General features: G+C 37.7%; 1 protein-coding gene across 1 annotated transcript in view; it reads right to left on the bottom strand.

Moving 5' to 3' along the window:
* The window catches only part of UNC13C (unc-13 homolog C), a 473794-nt gene that overhangs the window by 324462 nt on the left and 125203 nt on the right, over positions 1-24129 (bottom strand). Inside the window, exons 4-6 of the mRNA XM_055126062.1 lie at positions 17092-17170; positions 15640-15645; positions 14513-14584 (exon numbers count right to left, since the gene is read on the bottom strand). Coding sequence (XP_054982037.1) covers positions 14513-14584; positions 15640-15645; positions 17092-17170 — 157 coding nt within the window. The remainder of the gene's footprint in view (positions 1-14512; positions 14585-15639; positions 15646-17091; positions 17171-24129) is intronic.

Raw genomic sequence — 24129 nt, 5'->3', positions numbered from 1 at the left:
ATATGTTTGGTATTCTAGCCTCATGTTCAGGTATTCAATCCACTTCTGTTTGACATTGTGGATTGCATGAAATATAGTTCTAGATTCAAGATTTATAGGGTATCAAGTTATCAGCACCATTTGTTGAATACAAATTTTTATGTAACATATTGTGACATTTCATCTACCTGCGTTCTCTGTCTTAGATTAACTATCCTTAAGTCTGAGGGTTTATTTTTTTTTCAAATTTGGGTATGTTTTAATCTATATCTTCCAGGAATGTTCTTGATGGGTAGAAAATATCACTTGTAATTAGAAAAGCAATAAATGGGGGCAGAGAGATAGTAGAGTGGGTAGGGCATGGCCTTCTATGCTCACCCCATATGGAATGCTCTCAAGCACTGCCAGGAATAATTTCTGAGTGCAGAGCATGGAGTAACCCCTGAGAACCACCAGGTGTGGCCCAAAAACTAAAAGGGAAAAAAGCAACAAACATGATTTTTTTAATTATTGAAAAAATTTCAGGAAAGAGGCCCACTTTTATGTGTGGACACTTCTAATTTGTAGGAATGAAGGTGAGTTACTATTACAGTCTGATCATCTCTGTATACGTGTTGATTATAAGGTAAAGGATGAGGAGGTAGAGGCTAATATACTAGACAAATATTTTGTTGAATTCCTACCCCAAGAAACGTAATTTTACTGAGATTCCTGAATCAATTATTTCTGAAGAACTTGGGACACTTGTTGTTAAAGCCTTGTGTGCTTATATATCACCGTCATCCCATTGCTCATTCATTTGCTCGAGCAGGCACCAGTAACATCTCCATCAGGAGACTTCTTGTTACTGTTTTTAGTATATCAAATACGCCACAGGGAGCTTGTCAGGCTCTGCAATATGGGCGGGATACTCTCGGTAGCTTGCCAGGCTCTCTGAGAGGGAGAGGAATTGAACCCGGTCGGCTGCATGCAAGGCCAACGCCCTACCTGCTGTGCTCCAGCCCTTAATTTTCCCTTCGTTTAATAGCCATTAAACTGAGTTCAAGAAATATAGAAATCAGACTTCATACCATCAACATTCCACTATACCAACAATTAATACTTGTACATAAACATACCTGGTCTTACTGCCTTTGTCATATATCTTTTCCTTTTTACCTATGATACCCATTGATTTACTACTGAAGTTCTATTTTTCTTCTTAAAATTGGGTTTTCTTATTGAAACTAACTAAAAATTTAGATTAAAATTTACATTTCAGAAACTTTAAAAAAGTTATTTTAAAGCATTTTATTTTCTTGATGAATGACTTTAATAAAAACAATAGCCTGTTCTATAGGTATCTAATGGTAATTGATCTAATCTAATACCTGTTCTATAGGTACCAAATCATAATTGATCTCTCAGGTGGGAAAAAAGCACAAATGATTGAAATAGAGCAAAGATTAGTCACAAATTGATGTTGGAAATTAGTTTTAAAGGAAAGGACATAACAACAATAGAATAGGCTCATGAATATATAAACAATGATAGAATATGTTCATGATAAAAATATAATTTATATTCACGAGAATTGTAACCATGTAAGACTTAGTGCAAAAAGTTAAAATTTCTCTGGCACTTTTATTTAAATAGGAAGCACAATAACTAAAAGTTATGTGCAGGATCAGAGCAATAGTACAGTGGGGAGGGTATTTGCCTTGCATGCGGACGACCTGAGTTCAATTCCCAGCATCCTGTATGGTCCCCTGAACACACCAGGAGTAATTTCTGAGTGCAAAGCCAAGAGTAACCTTTGTGCATCGCCAGGTGTGACCCAAAAAGCAAATAATAATAATAATTTATTAATAATAATAAATCAATCAAATTTATTTTATTTTATTTATGATTTATGATCTACATTATTGCCTTTATTATAGTTTGTACATTAAATATTTATTCTATATATTAAAATTTAAATTTAAATATAGGGGTGCGTTAAAATAAAGAAATTCAAGCAATGATAGAAAGGCTGGTGCAATAACTCAAGGAGAACACAATGCAGGCTATACTCTTCTGACAACATAATCTGATAAGCATCACCTGTTTCTATTTAAATAGAGAATATATATCACTTTTATCTATTTCTTATTTTAGTGAAAGGTGTAAATTAAATACACGTGTATATTTATAATTTTTTCCAGTTGGGATAGAGAATAATGTCTGAATTATTATAAATATTTTGACTAAGATAGAAGAGTAGGAAAAGAAGTCAGAATTTTTTTTCAATAAAGCAAAGAAGGGGATAAGTGGCATTCTTAATGGAAATCTATTCAACTATTCTAGTTATGTAAGCAAAATCAGTAATATAACCTTGGAAAGTTGTGTGACTAGATAAACAAAATAACAATAAAAACTTACTTAAATGTATGTGTCAAAATGGTAGAGTAAGCATTGAGGGGCCAAAGAAAGTGTAAGTTTTAATGGACTTTAAATTTCCTTTTCAGGACACTGTTATTGAATATATTTAAATTTTTAAGTATAGAATAAATATTTAATGTACAAACTATAATAAAGGCAATAATGCAGATCATTTAAATACATTAAGTACATTGATGTAAAATAGAAATAATATAGAAAATTAATCCATTGAAAAAACCTTGGAAAAGAAGTGAACAGGCACATAAATAACTCCACTGTTGTTACATCCATATACTGAAAGCTATTTCCATACTCGGTGATGAAAAACTGAAAGCCTGCCCTTTGAGAGAAGACAGGAGACAAGGGTGTCTATTCACTGCTATTCAATATAGCAGTGGAAAAATCTGGCCATAAAAATCAGGCAAGAAAACAAAATATCTAAGGGCTAATTGGAGAAGGAGAATTTAAACCAGCAGGTTTTTCAAATGACTTGATGAATTATATTAAAATCCTAAATACGACACCCAAAAAATAAAGAAACTTAGAAACAATAAACCAGCACACAAATGAAGCAGGCTACAAAACCAACACACAAAACTCTATTCCATCTCAATATGCAAATCACAAATTTAAAGAGAAAAATGTCAAAAGGACCAAATTTAAAATATTGTCCAAGAATACCAAATACCAAGCAACTAAATGTGAAAAAACATTCTATGTTAATGGATGGAAAGAATTAACATTGTCAAAATGTCCATCCTACCCAAAACATTATAAAGAGTTAATGCAATCCCCATTCAAATTACAGTGATATTCTTCAAGGACTATGAAGAAATTCTACTGAAGTTAGTAATGAATAATAAAACTCCACATAGAGTGATGTTCAGGGGTTACTCCTGGAGGTGCTTGGGGGACCATACAGGATTGAAGCCAGGTCGGCAGCGTGAAAGGCAAATGCCCTACCTGTTGTACTCTATCCCGGCCACAAAAGTAATTTCAAACTAAAGATAAAAGCCAATGTGTTACCTACCTTTAAATTATCATAGAAAGCTATAGAATCAAACTATAGAATGCATCTTTATTCCAGTGTGGTACGGGATGCTTTCATAGGGACAGAGCAATAGTACAGAGAATAGGGTGTTTTCCTTGTATGCGGCAGACCTGGGTTCAATCCGTGGTATCCCCTATAGTCCCCTGAGCACCGCCAGGAGTAATTCCTGAGTGCAGAGCCAGGAGTAACCCCTGAGCATTGACGGGTGTGACCCAAAAAGAAAAAAAAAAAAAGCACTCATAGAACAATGAAATGAATTTGAGAGTCCAGAGGTAAATTGTCATATTTAAGGACAAAAGACAATATCAATATATGATATATACTTGACATATATGCTAAATATAAATACATGTATTGTATATTTAATATATGACAAAAAAAATGCTGGGTGCATGGATTGGAGCCATGTAAATCTGTTCAAAAATGGTGATGGGAAAACTGGATAGCCACATGCGAAAACAATGAAACTACAACACTGTTTTACACCACTCACAAAATGAATACAAAATAGATTAAAGACTTTAATTAGACCAGAACCCGTAAAAGCACAGTGAGAAAACATAGGCAGAACTCTCAGGATATGGACTTTTGAGGTGCATTCAGTGATTTGACTTGAGTAGCAAAGATAATAAAAACAAAAATAGGGATGGAGAGATAGTACAAGCATTAGAGCACATGCATTCTGTCATCGACAATTTGATTGCCCACAACACATGCTCCCCTCCCATGACAAACACGATCAGGAAAATTCCATGAGTGTAGAGCCTCAAATAAGCCCAGACTAAACTCAACCCGATACCACAAGAAAGGAAAAAAGAAAGCAAAATGTAAATATATAAACAAGTAGGAACATATCAAACTAAAAAGAATTTGCATGACCAAAGAAAGTTGGGCTAAAATAAACAGAATGGAAAAATATTTGCACAGGACATATCAGATAACCAGATAAAAGACTATATGCAAGATATATAAAGCACTCACAAGGGTCAACAAGCAAACACGAACAAATGGTGAGGACATTTAATTATCAGTAGAAAAGTAGAGAAATGAAAATGTGCTATTCATAATTTATTACTAGGGAAGGGTAGATCAAGTTTAGCAATGGGAGCTCAGCTCACATCAGTGAATATCAAAGACCAGAAGCAAACCTTATTGGTAAGGATGAGTGCAAAGGAACCTTCAGGACCACTGGTGGGAATGTTCATAGAGGATCAGCCCCAATGGGGAACATATTTTTCATCACAAAGGTAAGAATTGAACTCCCACATGTCACAGTGGCTCCATTTCTTAGCATCTACCCCCAAACACGAAAGTTCCACATATGCGCCCCCCCCACCCATTCCAGCTGCCAGGAGTGATCCATGATGGCAAAGCAAAGAGTAAGCCCTAAAATAACTATAAACAAAGCAATTTTTAAAGTTTGTAGTAGCGATGGAAGAGATAGAACCATGGGTAGGGTGAGTGTTTTGCACATGGCAGGCTGAGATCGAATTACCAGAAAACTAAAAAGCGTCCTGAGCACCATCAGGAATAGTGAGTTCAGGGCAAGGGGTAACTCCTGAATATTTCTGGATGTGGCTAAAAGCTAAAAGGAAGAAGGAAAGAAAGCAAGATGGAAGGAAAGAAGGAAGGAAGGAAGGAAGGAAGGAAGGAAGGAAGGAAGGAAGGAAGGAAGGAAGGAAGGAAGGAAGGAAGGAAGGAAGGAAGGAAGGAAGGAAGGAAGGAAGGAAGGAAGGAAGGAAGGAAGGAAGGAAAGCAAAGAAAGAAGCAAAGAAAGAAATAAACATATATGGAATGGAATGGAATACTATGCAGCTGCAAGAAAAAAATGAAATCATGCAGTTTTCTGCAATATAGATAAAACCAAAAGGTAGTATGTTAAGCAAATCTGTCAGAGAAAGGACAAATACTGATAGTCCCACTCATCTGTGGGATATATACAGACAAGACAAGGAGGTAGAATCAAACAATGACAAACAGTAGTCCTTAGATCACAGAACTGATTACTAAGTGTGGACTGCGGAGTCGGACGAATGACGGTCAGGCTAGAAGTCACATAGGGACAGTGATAGGGGGTTCCCACTTTTGGTGGGGGGGGGACATGATAATTTTGTACACCAATACCATACATGTTAATACTACTTTTGTTAGCTAGACTATAATAAAAAATTAAATTAGATATGTAATAGATCTATACTTAAATATATTTTACATGTAAAACAAGTGGATTCACATAGGAAAAGAGATATCTCGGCATCTGAGGGACAGCACAGTGGGTCAGTGCTTTGCACAACACTGACCTTGGAGCATCAGCAGGTATAGTTATGGGGGTCTCTGAACACCTCCAAGGACAGCTCTGGAAACTCTTAAAACATCTGACTGTGGTCTTCATGGTCCATAGCATCACAGAGCCTGGGTGACGGTCATGCTCACTAGCATCACGGGGTCTGAGTGATAGTCCTCAAGGTCATTAGTATCACAGGGCCTGCACAGTGCCATATTGGATGCCCTAGCTTTTAGCCCTCTTGTCTGCATGGCCAAATTTTGCTAGAAGTTTCCCTGGATCCCCCTAAGCACTGAATGGGAAAGTCCTGTATTCCCCCACAAAGACAAACCACGGTCATCATCATCACCGTCATCCTGTTGATCATCAATTTGCTCGAGCGGGCACCAGTAATGTCTCCATTGTAAGACTTGTTGTTACTGGTTTTGGCATATCAAATACGCCATGGGGAGCTTGTCAGGTTCTGCCGTGCGGGCGGGATACTCTCAGTAGCTTGCCGGGCTCTCCAAGAGGGATGGAGGAATTGAACCCGGGTCGGCTGTGTACAAGGCAAACACCCTACCCGCTATGCTATAGCTCCATCCCCAACGAAAAATATTGGATTAAAAATTTTAATTACATGTATGGAATAGTTTTATAAAAGGAATGGTGTCCTAACCAACCAATGGAGTATATCTTAAGGAAATATGACTGAAGAAATTAATGTGACTCTTAGCTAAAGTTGAAGGAAACAATTTATAAGAATATGAAAGCCATAAAAATTACAATCCCAACTGAAAATGCTCCTATGGAATATTTAGAAAACTGATTATGTACTAACGCCATGAAACAATCATAAATTAAATACTAAATACTTAAATATAAGTCAAAGTCTCTGAACATCCTGTAATAATAAAAGTAAAGAATTTATGATACATCTTTGAAGATTAAAGAAATTACTTTGTAAATAATTGATGTACTAAAATAGTAACCAATGGATTATTTATGAAACAATCACATCTCAACAACAATGAAAGCATTATTTGTCAAAATTTGTAATATATCTCAAGGTATATCAAAAGCAAAATGAAAGCTTTAAATGCATACGCTAGAAATTAGAAAATGGAAATGAAACATAAAGGTATGGTAAAATATAAACAAAAGCAAGAAAATAATAGACCCTGAATGTTGGAAAAAGAAAAGAGAAATACATGGGTATGTAATATCATCTTTTAAAAGCATAATCAAGGAAATGTAGATTTATATATCATCATTTATTAACTTCATCAATATTAAACTCCTCTGTGTATATTTATTAATTAATAATAAAATTAAAATCAATAAACCATATATCCACTCAAAACGTTAGGAAAAAATAGTCTCGTGATAAATACAAAGAGAATAAAGGATGAATATAAACAAGAGAAGAAGGACTTTCGAGATAGGAAAGCTGGTAGGGTGCTTGCCTTACATGCGGCCGACCATATGGGATGCCATATGGTCCCCCAAGCCCATCACAAGTTATTTGAGGAGTAAGGCCTGAGTACAGCCAAGTAAGGCCCCTAAATGAACAAACAAGAAACAAGTTTAAATATTAAAAAAGCATGAAACTATGAAACAATGTGAAGTAAATAAAATAACGTCCAGAAAAATCACTTGCAATGCTGTGATTTCTCTCAAAAGAGAGAAAAATTTAAGTGATGATAAATAAAAAACAAAAAATCACCATCACTTTGTACTAGGTGAATGGAAATCAAAACAACAAGGAGATATCATTTCACAATGAACTTGGAACAACTAGTCGTTGGCAGGAATGTAATTAGAAAAGAACCCTCATTCCCTGTTGGTAGGCATGTTCTCTGCTTTAACATGTATGGGAAACAATTTGGAGATTTCTTTAGACTAAGAATAAAATTTGCATACCACCCAGCAGTATCAATTCCTGAAATCTTTCACCAACACCATAATAATATCCATTCAATAGGACAGACATATGGGCTGGAGTGATAGCGCAGCGGGTAGGGCGTTCGACTTGCACACAGCCGACCCGGATTCAATTCCTTCGTCCCTCTCGGAGAGCCTGGCAAGCTACGGAGAGTATCTCACCCCCACGGCAGAGCCTGGTGAGCTACCCGAGGTGTATTCGATATGCCAAAAACAGTAACAACAAGTCTCACTTGGAGATGTTACTGGTGCCCGCTCAAGCAAATCGATGAGCAATGGATTGACAGTGACAGGACAGATATACAGCTATACTCACTGCAGTACTTAGTACACTAGTCAAGATAGCAAAATATCCAAATATCTAGCTAAGGATCAAGTTGTGATATATCTATATATAGATATACACAAACACACACACACATACATGATGGAGTACTAGACAGCTGTATGAAAGAATGAAACTACTTTGCTGCTACATTGATGGGGAGTTATAGGTTAGCAGGCTGAGTGAAATATGTTAGATAGAAAGGGACAAATACAGAGTGATCACATTTGTGGGATATGAAGATATAAAATCATGGAGAAGCAGGTGTCCAAAGGCAACATAACTTTAGAGTTTGTATACAGAAGTGCTTCCAGATTGGAGCTGGGGGTGTGGGATGTATAAATGGGAGTTTGGGGACATTGGTAGAGGAAGTAGACAGTGCTAGAGAGTGAGCTATTGGAATCATGAATACATGAAACTCATTAATGGTATTGCAAGTTGCAGTACATCAAAAAGATGGAAAGTACAAAGGAGCACAAACTTATCAATTTGTAAGTAGAACAACCACTTTTAATACAAATATGAACCGGTATTACAGGCAAAATTTCCCATCTTCAAGGAATACCAGTATTTGCATTATGCAAATCACACCAAAGAATAAAAACTAAAGCACCTTAACCGATTTCATAAACTGAGTGTAATATTAATGACCAAACTGCTGAAGGATAACAAAACATGGGCCATTTATTTATGAACATCACTGTATCACTGTATCACTGTCATCCCGTTGTTCATTGATTTACTCCAACGGGCACCAGTAACGTCTCTATTACACTCAGCCCTGAGGTTTTAGCAGCCTCTCCTTACTCATCTCTCCCAACAATTGGAGGCTCTTTCAGGGTCAGGGTAATGAGACCTGTTGTTACTGTTTTTGGCATATCGAATATGCCACGGGTAGCTTGCCAGGTTCTGCCAAGCAGGCAGGATACTCTCGGTAGCTTGCCGGGCTCTCCGAGAGGTATGTATATATCTTTTACTGTATTTGGAATATGAATACGCCACGGAGAGCTTGCCAGGCTCTCCTATGCAGGCAATAGACTCTTGGTAGCTTGTCAGGTTCTCCAAGAGGGAGAACAAGGCTTATTAGATTCCAGGAGCTTGGTCTTAAAGTCTCTGGATGTTGGCCGTTGGTGGGATTACAGGGTGCTGGGGGCAGTTTGTGGGTGTGGCTGCCAAGCTACTGGAAAATGGGGGGTCTGGGTGGAGAAGGCCCAGTCCCAATCCGAGAAGGCTTGGAGATCTCAGCCTGACATAATTTTTTTAATATGATGTAATAAGCAGATATATGGAAAAAATAAAGGCAAAGAATGTCAGTAACTTGCTCAAATTTTCAGTTAGCAAATGGTGAGCCAGAAGTACTGCTAGGATAATGGTGAAGGGTCATGAGCACTTTGGGAGTGTTGGGGGGTTTAGTAGCTATACACCAAGACTCTGAAACACTGTCAAGACTATGCAGCCTAAACTATAATAAAAATAAATTTAATGGCAGAATAGGACCCACATGAAGGGGTGAGGGCTGAACAAATATACTTTCTAGGCAAGAGATAATCTTGATATTTGGTCATTATTTGCTGACTCCTATAAGTATCTTTTGGCATCTGATCCTCATCTGCAAAGGCGACAGAAGTATAGAGATTTGGCACATGACCTAAACGTCTTGGCCCACGTTATTGCTTCACAGCCCAGACTGTCACCTGCTCTGCCGTATCTTGTTTGCAAAGTACTTTTATAAGATGAGTAAGTCTTAGGGTAGCAGCAGAAACGCGGACGTAAGACTAAAGTTCAGGTTCATATCACTTTAAAAAAATTAATTAACTTTTCATCAGCCATAGCACTTGTTTAGTGTCTCGAAATTACAGAAACTTACCTTCACACCATGTGTGTAATTGTCACTGTCCCTCTCCCAAAGTCCCAGACCAACTCACCCCTGAAATGAACCTGGTTCACATTCTTCCTATCTCCTCCCCTTTTTCCCATAACAAGTCTAGTTTTTATGAATGTAGGAGTTAGTTTTGCCCAATTTGCTTGCTTGCTTGTTCTTTAACACTTGACCAGGTTTGTTAGAAGAAACACTATACTGAATAGGAATTGGTTCTATAGAGAATTTTCAGCTTATTGATTGAACCCCAACTAACCATTTCTTCTAGCCAGTTTTTTTTTTATTAAAAGTTACCTTTATCATGTAATTCTTGGAAGAGAACCCTGGAGTGATCTCCTGAGCACTTCTGCATCTAATTCTTACCTGTCCCTAAAATTAAACCTCAATTCTGTTACTAGAAGTAGGATCCCGACTCTCTCTCAGAATCAAAGCAATTCTTCTTGAGAACTGAGAATTGAAACTTCCTGGAAACATGATTTCAGATCACATCACAACCTTGTCATAAAGTTAGAAAGAAAAAAGCTAGAAAGAAAACTCAAGATTCCCTACTCTATTTTTAACCTTAGTGATTTGGATTCCTCCCTTAATACTTGAACTTCTGATAATCATCATCTGAGACTATTTTTTCTTAAATATCCTGGCTTGCTAGAAGCCTCCATTCTGACTTACAGCAGTAGTGCATTAAAAAAACATAGTACCACAAGCCCTGCAACCAAGTTCTGAAGAACAGAGACTCAGTCACGACCATATTTCCATATTCTGAATCAGTGCCTAAGACATAGCAGACAATCAGTTAATATTGGTTAAAAAAAAATAAAATGGATCTTCTCTTACTGCAATCCGTTGGATTCACAACTGAGAAACTGTTACTTTAGGAAAATAAACACAGAATAGGAGAGTGTAGTGCCCTGCAGACCAATGTTGTCGTATACTGAAGTTGGATAATGATTCCTCCTGCTATCAATTCAGATGAACCTATGGACAATTCTTAGTCCTCGGAGTTTATTGAAATGACATTCAACTCAAACTCAGCTACTCCTCATGTTGGACTGAAACTGGCTTTGGAGAGGACACTAGAAAGTGTGTGAGCTGGGTTGTGCCAGATAGCCAACTGGTGCCTTGCACCACAGAGTACAGTTTTCCTGAGATTTTTATTTATTTTTTGAAAATTTGGGACACACACAGTGGCACTCAGAGATGACTCTTAACTCTATGATCTTGCTCAGGGATCATGCCGGTAAGGGTGTGGGGAGGGGGGACCTCAGATCCCACATGTGGTGCTAGGGATCGAACTCAAGTCAGTCTTGTGGATGGCAAGTGCCCTACCCACCGTGCTCTCTCTTCTGCATCAATAACTGATATTTTTTAACAAACATTTATTTAATTAAAAGGGAAGTGCTACCATTTGATATTTCCCATGTGGCCATGACCATCTCCCTCATAAAAAGGGAAATATTTCATGCCTTAACACTGAGGTATCTAGAAAGGCTTTCTTTTTTTTTATTCTTTTTTTGGTCACACCTGGCGATGCACAGGGATTACTCCCAGCTCTGCACTCAGCAATTACTCCTGGCGGTGCTCAGGGGACCATATGGGATGCTGGGAATCGAACCTGGGTTGCCACATGCAAGGCAAACGCCCTCCCCGCCGTGCTATTTCTCCAGTCCCTAGACTTTCAATACTTGAAATGGAAGTTATTCACTTCATTTTTTTTCTCTCCACACTAACATTAGTCGCACATGTAACTACTTACCGTGACAGCTTGTCAAAGGCGAAACTTAATATGCCTTCCAGATAGTCATAACCGTAGTCAAGTCATATCATATGAACTTTGAGAAATGTCCCAGAGGAAATGGGTTTTCAAGTGGTGGTAGGACATGTTAAACTTTATTCATCTACCAACACTCACACAGAGAAATCTTTTATGGAGTAGCACTAAAGTAATAAAATACTACTTTTACTTTGATGAAAAGTAGATCAGACATTAACTTAAACACAAAGGGAAGGTTTGTTCCCTCTTTAGGGTGTCGTAAAATGTAGTCGCCTTCTGGCAGTTCTGATTGCACTGGCTTTTAAGGAGAAGATGACAATGATAGGAAAAAAGGCACAAGAATGAGCATGGCGATGTTTAAAGGTTTTGTGCATAGAAACATAAAATGAAATTAGGCTATTGGGATTCAGAGAAGGAGCACGACTGGCATGCATGCTTTGCATACAGCCTGGTACTGACCCCAGTTACTGCGTGGTTCCTAGTGGACCACCAGGAGTGATTCCTAGACACCCAGCTAGAATTATTGGCTGAGTGAGCTCTGAGCACTGCCAGATATAATGCTCCACTGCCCTGCCCCCAATAAAAGAATGACTGTCAAATTTGAGAGTCCAGTTTTTCAGTTCCATAAGTGATGAATTGTCTTGAGTAAAATCCCCAGCCAAGTGTCCATGAATAATGAAGTAATCTGGCACATCCAATGCACTTTAGATTTGCCCAGGAGATTTTTAAAAATCCTCTTCTACCTATGCTACACCTGCAGCCAATTAAATCAGAATCCTGGGAGATTGGTATCTTTTAAAGAGCCCCCAGGTGATTCTAATGAGCCAAGTTTAAGAATCCATGACCTATATTTTTGCAGCCTACTTATATATATCTTCTTATCACATTGGTTCTTTTATTCAGTAATTACTCACAAAGAAACTACCCCTACAGCATGTCAGTGTACTAAAAAGAATGAAGATATTTAACAGGAACAACAAGCAGTAAATAGTCCTATCGTCAAAGATAGGTTTCCAAAATGAAAGATGAAAGATTTAAAGAAGAAAATAAAATTCAAGATAATAATATATATCATAGGAAGTAGCTTGTGTTAATTGCTTACTGGATACCCTAGACAATACTGAGTGTTAAACATATATCCACTGCATTCAATCCAATTTACTACCTCTATTGATGTGGAATCTCAGTTTCAGAGAAGTTATGTAACTTAACTGCTAAAGCACTATTTTTCTAGAGACATAGATGGGGTTCACCCTAAGAAGCCCAACTCTTAACCATATATACGATGGAGGAGTGGGTTGAAACGCTACAAAGTTCCAGAATAGGAAGCTCATCATTAAGACAGAAAAGAAGGAGGATGTTTGTAAATGCCTCATGACAAAGGAACAACTTATACTGAGTAAAACTTTATGTGCAGAGGGGCTAGAGCAATAGCACAGCGGGGAGGGCGTTTGCCTGCACGTGGTCAACACAGGTTCAATTCCCAGCATCCCATATGGCCCCCTGAGCACCGCCAGGAGTAATTCCTGAATGCAAAGCCAGGAGTAACCCCTGTGCATCGCCGGGTGTGACCCAAAAAGCAAACAACAACAAAACAAAACAAAACAAATATATGTCCCGAACCAGATAAATGGATAAAGAAATTTTGACATACACACAATGGAATACTAACCAGGCCTTAGTAAAAAAAGTCATTCAGGACACAAAATTTTAGATGTAATTGGAGGACACCATGGTGAGTGAAATAAGTCAGAGGTAGGAAAAATTGAGGACAATATGACCCATCTGTGATATAAAGAGTAACAAATCAAGGATATGGATGGAACCAATCAATCATAAACATCAGATACTGAAATAATGACCTGAGGGTGCCAGGTTAGTGGCATGGAGAGAAGGAAACTAACAGGCTGTGAAGTAAAACACATATGTGGGGCTGTCCAGCACATGGATGGTGCTAAGGGAGGTAACAGTATGCACCAAAACCATAACCGGGAATTAACAAGTAACGGGGGAAGGTTTGGAGAGACGGGATGTTGGATGTGACATAAGGAGGTGACATAAGAATACAGTGAAGGTCATGGACCCTTCAGAGGTAGGGCTGTGCAGTAACTTTTTAGATCAACTCCAGAAGTTTGAACATTATTGTCACTCTATCAACTAACCTATAACCAAAACAATTTTGTAGGATTTTTATCAGGAGAAAAATTAAGTTACTCTATACAAGATGAAAGAGCACTTCTAAATATAGAAGTTATATCAATGTTGGAGCAACATAAGACCGGGGCTAGAGCAGGTAGGGCGTTTGCCTTGCACGCTGCTGACCCAGGTTCGATTCCCAGCATCCCATATGGTCCCCTGAGCACTGCCAGGAGGAATTCCCGAGTGTAGAACCAGGAGTAACCCCTGTGCATCACCGGGTGTGACCCAAAAAGAAAAAAAAAGCTGGGGGGTGGCGGGTAAAGATATAATACAGTGGGTGGTACTCTACTAAAGTAAGGTTTTAAAATTGTAAGAATTTAAAGAAAAGTACTAAGGTTAAAAGTCGGGGGGGGGGGTTGAGCAATAGTACAGTGGGTAGGGCATTTGCCTTGCAGCCGACCCGGGTTCGATTCCCAGCATCCCATATGGTCCCCCGAGCACTGCCAGGGGTAATTCCTGAGTGCAGAGCGAGGAGTGACCCCTGTGCATCGTCGGTTGTGACCCCCCCAAAAAAAGTAAAGAAAAAGATTACTTGTATGATAATGAAGCTGATGTTCAGAAGAAATTTCTCTATGGTCTGCCTTTTCCCTTCGCCCCAGTTATTCCTGAAACTTAGGAATAAACATTCTAAACAAGAAGATCATGTACAATGGCATTAGCCCTCACTTATGACCAAACACAGTAATTGACACTGCACTTACCAGCTCCTCATTGTTGAGTGAGGTTCTGATCACCATTGCCAGAGAGAGTCCTGACTTCCGGGCAGCCAGGGTCTGAAATACAAGGATTCAAGTAATGGATACAAGAGGTGAATCCAGACCTTATTGCTCGACAGAGGAAATGTAAAAATACTCTTTTCTTTCTGCATCTGAAGGATAACTTGGGGACTTAAAGCTCTTGTCAGGCACACACAAGGATGCAAGTTTAAAGTCAGTGTCATCAACTGCTCAGGATTTCCTGATGGCATTTGCTATTAAAGACACTCAGTGATAAAGGGCCAGGGACCTGGCTCGGGGACTTAGAATGTACCCTGGCTAAGCATAATGTATTAAGTTTAATTGTAGCATCATACACGCACTCAACAAAAATCTTCATCCCTCCCCCCCGCCAGGTGGTCATGTATGAGCGCCATCATAAAACAAGACTACTCTCAGTTGGTGTGTGTGTGAAACACACTGGTTCAGAATGGTTTGTCAGCTTTTCACATATATAATCAGGATGTGTTCTTACAAGTGCCAATTTTTATCAGCTGGGAATAAGGAGAGGCATATTTGTTTTTTCACTCAGTAAGAGTAACAGAAATTTAAAATAAAAGCCAGATCTCCATGGATTCCCCACAGAAAAATAGAATCATTACACTCTTCCTATCAGAAATACATGCAGTCTGATAAACCCAACAGGACTCGGCAGAACTTTGGAAATCAGACATCTATACAGCAATATTAAATCTGTTATCCCATAAGGAGGCCGCAAAGAAACAGTTTATCTAGTCGGAAACATCGCTTCTTGGAACGACCAAGCCAAGCATTCAGAATTGGAACAATCTTGAGCAAGCACTCTCTGTGCAACTCCACTCCCACTGTGCAAACCTAAAATTACGTTTGTGTTCTATTTTAGTCTGCTTTTGCACCTGTTGTAGATATAATTTGGTTTGTCTTTCAGAAATGAACTAGAGGTGGAATTCTCAGACAACCCAAGTTTTCTTATATTTTTATGTGTGCTTTAATTCACCATATGTTCCTCTTTTATACCAAGCATGAGTGCAATATATATTTGCTAAGACTGGTAAAAGTACAACCCAAATAAATTAAAAAAAAAATTCACTCACCATGGCCTGAAGATTCCAAGTGCCAGAGGAAGCAAAGTACAAATGATTAGACAAATAAAAAGTGAAAAGAAAAAGTATAAAGTGCTAAAGAAGCCCAATACTCTGAAATAATGACTGCATAATGGCAGAAATCTGAGGTAATTATATGAATGCTTCATGCATTTTAGTATAAGAGCCTTCTAGTAAAAATATAATCTTACTGATTTAAAAACAGAACTATGTGCTTCAGATAAAGGTTTTTATAGCAAAATTTAAAATAACATATAATGAAAGCACAGTGGGTAGGGCATTTGCCTTGCAGAGGTTGACCTGGGTTCAATCTCTCCATCCCTCTCAGAGAGCCTGGCAAGCTACCGAGGGTATCCCGCCCTCACGGCAGAGCCTGGCAAGCTACCCATGGCATATTTGATATGCCAAAAACAACAACAAGTCTCACAATGGAGACGTTACTGTTGCCCGCTCGAGCAAATTGATGAACAATGGGACGACAGTGCTACAGTGCTACAGTTTTTTTCTTGTTGTAAAGAAAATTTCTGTTTCTCTAGGAAAACACAATTTTATGTCACAACCCATTTTTAAAAAAATCTACAAAAAATGTGAATGCATTGTAGGTGATAGAAAACACTCATTTACATTGATGAGTTTATTTTTATAATGTGCATAAAATTCCTTCCAGGTCTAAGTTATTTCTTATTTCTTCAAACAATTCACAATAGAATAGTTTGAGTATACAGATTCATCTTTAGTGTTAATAGAGATTTGGTGACTTGGATACCATGGTTTTCTTTGGCTGGTAGAATTACTTATTAATTCTGCTAGATATGATCTTTTAACTGAATTTAAAGTTTTTGAGTGGGAGTTTCCCAGCAGTTCTAAGGTCCATTCAGCTACACTGGTATGGTGGGTGAGGAAAAGGGTGCCAACCACATGGTGCTGAGGTCCAATCTGGTACCACAGAAAGGCAATATAAGATTTTCATCTAATGAGGGGTAGGAGCATAGCCCAGAGGGCTGGAGAACGTGCTCCCTAGAGGATGAGCCTTGCATGGTAGCTAAAATACTGCTGTGGCTCCATCCTATGAAAAAGAATTCGTTAGTATGATCTGCTTGTTTCATAAAATATTAAAGTCACTGGATTAAAGGATGTTCCAAAAAAAGACTTAAACTGTTCGTTGATATGGTGCTCATTAATAATGCACTAGAATCTGGCTTGTAGAAGCCAGATTAGCATGCATTTGAGACCATTTTCACTTAAATACAGGGTCCTTTGTTGTCTTAATAAATACTAACATTCAGAATTATTTTCTCCACTTAGAAATTTCAAAGACATAATATGTTTTACTTCGCAGAGTTTAGACTCTTAACATACATATAGCTAGTCACCTAATGGGAAGGAAAATATGACATCTTATGAAAAGAAAAAAACATGTAATCAAAGAAACCTAAAACTTACCACATCTCGTACAATAGGCAAGGTTTTTTTCCTGCGGAGATCTGGCATACTGTCAATACCATAAAGACCCCTGCCAGCCCTGATAACAGGAGAGAAAAGAGGAGCATGATTTTAGTAGATAACTGGCTTTCTGTATATACCTTCTGTTCGCAGTAAAAATGTGAAGTGAATTAAATTGTTCATTAAAAGAACATTCATTATGAAGGAGATTAAAAGTCACTGTGATTGCCTCATTAACAAGGTGGCAAAGATAAAAGGTCCTGGGAGCTCGCTGAAAAAGGAGAAAGGTTATGTCTACCACACCCAGTGATTACCAGACTGAATAAGATAAATAAAATAAAATAAAATAAAATAAATAAGATAAATAAGAAATAAGATAGTTCTAGGTAGTTGTAGATAGTCTAGATAGTTGTAGACTTCAATGGTCTAATTGACTATGCTCTTTCACTGTCTGTATGACAGACAGAAAAATTAACAACACTGCTAGGTGTGTGGAACTTTGTGTTTTCAGGAAAATAGAAAACTTGAGTAGGAGAGATAGTAATGGAATTTAGACATTTGCTTTGGATGCAGCCAACACTGGTTAATTCCCAGAATAGCTGATAGTACCACCAGGAGTATTCCCTGAGCACAGAGTAAGGAGCAAGCCCTGAGTACTCTTAAATATGACCCCAAAATAACACAGAGTGAGAGAGAGTGTGTGTGAGAGAGAGAAATGAAAGATAAAGAAAGAAAACTAAGTACATTTTGTGGAAGTTTTATTTGACTTTACTGGCAAAGAAATTATTTTGGAGGGTCCAGAGAGATGCTACCAGGGCTAGGGCACTTCCCCCATTGGTGGCCAACCCTACTTTGATCCTCAATATCACATATGATCCCTGAGCACTGACAGAAGTGATTCACGAGAACAGAGCCAGGAGTAAGCCCCAAACATTGGCAGGTTTGGCCCATCCTCCCCTCCCCCCCTCAAAGAAATTATCTTTATTATAAAAATTGTGTGCTTTGCTTTCTCATAGGTTAAAAGCCCAAATTTCAACAAACAATAGGCAAGTTTAAATGATTAAGGACGATAATTAAATCAGAATTTCACTTATCTGAATTTATCCCACAGATAAATTTATAAGAATAAAATAATTTGTTGTGAGGTGACAGGCACTCCTCTTGAATGCCGCTGACCACATTTGAATCCCTGACACTGCAAAATTCCCAAGAAAACTAAAGTACCATCAAGCATAGAATCAGAGTAGTCCCTGAGCACCACTGGGTATAGCCCTAAACCTTGCCACCTCAGTAATAATTTATTGTATTATAAGGGCACATTGTTTTGTTTTTTTTTTGCTTTTTGGGTCACACCCAGCAATGCTCAGGGGTTACTCCTGGCTTTGCACTCAGGAATTACTCCTGGCAGTGCTTGGGGGACCACATGGGATGCCGGAGATCGAACCCGGGTAGGCCGCGTGCAAGGCAAAAGCCCTACCTGCTGTACTATCGCTCTGGCCCCTATAAGGGCACATTGTAATTATTTTTGTTATAGTTTCACAATCTAGGAAATCTAAATATTCAGTAGAAGGATAATTAATTGAATTATATTAAAGTATATAATCACATGATTATGATAATTAGATGAAAATATTTAAGTATACTTAAGTATTTGAAGGCGATTTGAGCATTTAAGCTTAAAGTATTTATTTGGCTATTTAAATAAGCAGAATACAAGCACAAATGAACTTTGCATATCAGCAAGCTTAATATGATCTCATATTCTCATTTTGACAGTACTAATCCTTCGAATCCATGAATAGATGTGTTTCCATTTTCTAAAGTTCATCTGTTACATTGTTGAGTAGTTATTCATGGTTATTTTGTATGTCTTTCACTTTTTGTTATGCTAATTCCCAGGTAAATGATATTTTAAGGCATAGTTATGAATGGGATTGTTGGTGTTTTAAGCTTATCTCTTATTTGCTTTCATTATTTGCATATATAGAAGCCATAAATTCCTGTATGTTTATTTTGTAGCCTACCAATTTCTGTACAAGTCTACTGTGTCCAGGAAGTTTTTTGTGGAGGCTTTAGGATTTTCTAAGTAGTAGCAGGTCCTCTCAAAATAGTGACAGTTTAACCTCTTTTTTGATCTATATGCCCTTAATATTGTTTCTTATATAATTGCTATGGCAAGAACTCCCAAAACTATATTAAGTAGCAGTGGTGAGAGTAGGTAACTTGTCTTTTAGTTCAAAGCATTATATAGATTCAATTTTTTTAAGACATAGGTCAAATACAGTTAAATTTTATGTGGAGTAATAAACCCCCCTGAAAATCAAATAAATCCTAGGTAAAAAAGAAAATAGAAGGTTCTCTTTCCCCAACATCAAACTATACTATAATTCTGCAGTAATGAAATGTGCAGTACTAAAAACTCTCTGACCAACGGAACAAAAATGAGAATTGAGAATCCAGAGACAGATCCTCAGGTATATCGGTACTAATCTTTGATAAGGAAGCAAATAGCATGAAGTGGAGTAAGGAAAGTCTTTTCAATTAATAGTACTAGGAAAATTGGTTAGTCACATGCAAAATAATTAATCCAGACCCCTTTCTAATACCATGCAAAAAATCACTGTATCACTGTCATCCCGTTGCTCATCGATTTGCTTGAGCAGCCACCAGTAACATCTCCATTATGAGACTTGTTTGTTACTGTTTTTGGCATGTTGAATCCACCACAGGGAGCTTGCCAGGCTCTGCTGTGTGGGCGAGATACTCTCAGTAGCTTGCCGGGCTCTCCGAGAGGGGCGGAGGAATCGAACCTGGGTCAGCCGCATGCAAGGTGAACTCCCTATTGCTGTGCTATGGCTCTAGCCCATGCAAAAAAAGTCAAATCAAAAGTGGAGTAAAGACCTCAATATTCAAGCGTTTGAGAAAACTATAGGTAGAAAACTTCATGATAGTGAATCTAAAGGTATCTTCAATTATTCAACGCCATTGGCCAAGCAAACAAAAATAAGATAAACAAACAGAATTGCAACAAACCAAGAAGCTTCTGTGTGGCAAAATGATGACCAGAAAAAAGAAGACCTCAGGAATGGATAAATATTTGCTAAACATTCATCTGAAAATGGTTAAGATATGGAATATAGAAAGCACAGATAGGTCTTTAACAGAAAAAAATAAAACATCCCTTCTAACAATGGGAAAGAGTGATGAACAGAAACTTCTTCAAAGAAGACTTACAGATGGCCAGAAGATATGTGGAAAAAAATTATCTGCATCCCTTATCATCAGGGAAATGCAAATCAAAACAACGAGATACGACTTCTCACCAACGAGACTGGCACACATCACAATGAACAAAGTCAACCAACGTTGGTGTGGATGTGGGGAAAATGAACCCTCATTTACTGCTGGTGGGAATGTTGACTGGTCCAGCCTGCTTGGAAAGCAACATGAACACTTCGCAAAAAACTTGGAAGTGAGCTTCTCACTGACCCAGCAATTCCATTTTTTGTCACCTACACCAAAAGTTTAAAGCTCTCTTCAGAAGAAAATGATTTACACTCCTTTGTTCATTTTAGGACTATCATCAATAGCAATGAGAATCTGAAAACAACCCGTGTCCAAGAACAGAACCCGGTAAAGAAACTCTGATATATATGCACAGTGCAGTGCAATACTACCCAGCTTTAAGAAAAGATTAAATAAAATAAATAAATGTATAAATAAAAAAGAAAGGCCGAAGTCATTCAATAATATACTATGTGGATGGATCTGGAGACCATTCTGCTAAGTGAAGTTAGTCAAAAGGAGAAAGACAAGCTGAATTATTTTTTTTGCATGAGATCATTGTCACTGTCATCCCGTTGCTCACTGACTTGCTTGAGAGGGCACCAGTAACGTCTCCATCATGAGACTTGTTACTACTTTTGGCATATCAAATACGCCATGGGTAGCTTGCCAGGCTCTACCGTGCTGGAGGGATACTCTCAGTAGCTTGCTGAGCTCTACGAAAGGGACAGAAGAATCAAACCTGGGTCAGCTGACCTTATGCAAGGCAAACGCACTACCCACTGTGCTATTGCTAGAGCCCATGAGATACAGAAAGAAATTCAACAGGTAATAAACAATGCCCAAGGTAGCAGAAACTGAGAACTGGTCTTTAGTAGGAAGTTTCCAACAAAGGTTCACGGGGACAGAATAGAATAGGGGAGAATACCGAAACAATGATGAGGGAATACATGTGTCATTTTACTTAGAACAATGTCTAGAAGGATATTCGTAAGTTTGATAGCCATAGTTGTTTAAGCAAAATGGAGTAGGACAAAAGAGATTTCCACTGTTGATTTTCAATTTTCAACATTCTTGTAAGCATACCCCATATTTTCAATTTAAAATAAATTCAAAATGCATTACTTTTATGTTTGTCAAAATAAATTTGATACATTTAATTGGATTTTTGTGTCAGCTCTTATGACATAAAATCAGTAAGATGCTAAGGTCTGCTCTGCTTACTTGAAGGAAATCTCTTGATGGACCTCTAGCTCAAAGTGAGTTTTTGCACCACAAACAACTCCATCCATACTTTGAGCAGTTCTTTCATTTGAACAGGCCACAAAAGCCTACAAAAGGTTATCAGCACATTATTGAACAGTTTTTCAATGACACAGTAATGGCCTCTGTTCTGCTGCTTAGCTTAGCAGGAATAAACTTCTCTTTTCTTATTGGGTTTTTGTGATAGTCATAATCTTAGCTCTAAAAGTCCCAGTTGTTTCAGTAATCAGCAGGGTGATCAAGTATCCCCTGTGCATCGCTGGGTGTGACCCAAAAAGCAAAAAAAGAAAAAGAAAAAAATACTTGTGTGATCGAGAAAGGAATTAAAAGACACATGGAAGAAATATGTGGTGCTCACGTGGTGCTAGGGAACTGACTCCTGCATACAAAGAAATGCTCAGCTCACAGAGCTGTCTGTAAAACCTGTATTGTCTTTTAAGCTTGAAAAAAATCAATTTTGGGGCTGGAGCGATAGCACAGCGGGGAGGGCGTTTGCCTTGCATGCGGCCAACCCAGGTTCGATTCCCAGCATCCCATGTGGTCCCCTGAGCTCCACCAGGAGTAATTCCTGAGTGCAGAGCCAGAAGTAACCCCTGTGCATCGCCGGGTGTGACCCAAAAACCAAAAAAAAAAAAAAAAGCAATTTTTCCCAAAGATTGCTAGCTAGTAGTAAATGTGTGTATATATATATTATATATAAATATGTATGCAAATATTCACACATATACATAAATATAATGTATATACCATTACTATTTAACATATTTTAAATGTGCAATAGAATTTTCCTTACGATCAGTTATTTATATTATACATGTTATTCAAAAATTAACCACTTTTCAGCATCTATTCTTTCCTATTAATGTTAATACTGAATGATATTTATGTCTGTGTAATTGGGGATTCCATTTCCATTATCTTATGATTCAATTTAGCCCCAACACCTTTAAGAAATGTTACTTAGTTTATCAAGGGCTGGAGTAATACGACAGGGTGTTTGCTTTGCACACAGCTAACCAGGATTTAATCCCTGGCATCCCATATAGTCCCCCAAGGCTGCCAGGATAATCACTAAGTGCAAAACTGGGAGTAAGCTCTGAACACTGCTGGGTGTTCCCCCCCAAAAAATATTGAAAAAATAATTGCAGAACTATTCTACTAATTGTTAGTAGTAGAAATTGTTAGTGGTAAAAATAAAATTAACCCAATGTCATTTTTCTGTAACATATACATTTTATAGATATTAATGGAAATAAAATTTCTCTCTAAAAATTAGTTCACTATGATACTGATTTTAATACATACCTAATGAGTAAAATATGAATAAAATAAGTAAGTGATTCTAAATTTCTCATCCAGAGTCCAACTTTCTAGAGTTGCTCTTCACCTCAAAATTGTTAATATATGGGATTTATCTAAATTATTATTCTGCAAGGAAAAGATTTTTATTTTTAATTTTAATTTTTATTATTTTTTTACCTTTTTACACTATACATATTATTCATAACTTAACCTCTTCTCAACATCTATTCTTTCCTAATATTAAATGATATTTATGTCTAATTTTTTTGCATTATTTTTTATTTTTCTCTAAGAAATATCATTTTTCTATGCTGCACATTTTGACATGAGTGGGCATTAAACCTCAACATAAGACACCAAAGAAAATATGCAGGACTGATAGCTGTCATTATGTTTTTCTTATTTTACAAAACTTTGACTTAGGAGATTGCAGTGGTACTATCACATCACCAGCAGTAACAGTCAAATTACAATTTTTTTTCAAGGACACTGTCAACCAAGTTGATAAGTATAAAGGCTATAAAACTGTAATAGCAGCTTGACTGCAGATGCTTTAAAAAACACCACTAGTTACTAAGATGAATCTCAATTTGCTATTAGATGTAAAAATAGATTTTGTGGCAGTATAGTGATAGTATAGTGAGTATGGTGCTTGCCTAAAAATAGATGTTGTGCAACTGATTAAATATAGTAATCTGGGCATCATTATCCCTGTAGACCGCCCCACACACCCCTACAGTACCCATTCCGGGTCTTATAATTTTAGTTAAGCTATTCAATTTTTTGCCAATCCGTTTTCAAAATGGCCAGTGAAGTGGCTTTTCTAGAAAACATATCTAAAAATGTGATTTCTCATACTCAAGATTCCTTATTACTTAAAAGGTATATTACAAACCCCTTTGTACTCCAATAAGTTCTGGTTGCTTCTTCAATTTCTTGTCTTGGAATTCTTGCTCTGCGTGTACTCCTGCTAGATTCTGGGATCATCACACCATTCCTGTCAGCCGCCCTTGATACATCAGAGATTATCATGGCCTAAGACCTACCTATTTCTGAAACAGAAGCTAACACGACTCTAGTGATTTTAATAAAGTAGATGGCATCCCTCCCATCTCAACCAAATAGACTTCTTCAACATCAACTCTGTGAATGTTGGGGGTAGGCAGAGCTATGAGAGGAGAAAACCAT

This window comes from Sorex araneus, chromosome 2 (assembly GCF_027595985.1).
Source record: "Sorex araneus isolate mSorAra2 chromosome 2, mSorAra2.pri, whole genome shotgun sequence".
NCBI classification, from domain to species: domain Eukaryota; kingdom Metazoa; phylum Chordata; class Mammalia; order Eulipotyphla; family Soricidae; genus Sorex; species Sorex araneus.
Note: the sequence above shows the minus strand (reverse complement) of the source record. Positions and strands in the feature narration are given on the sequence as shown.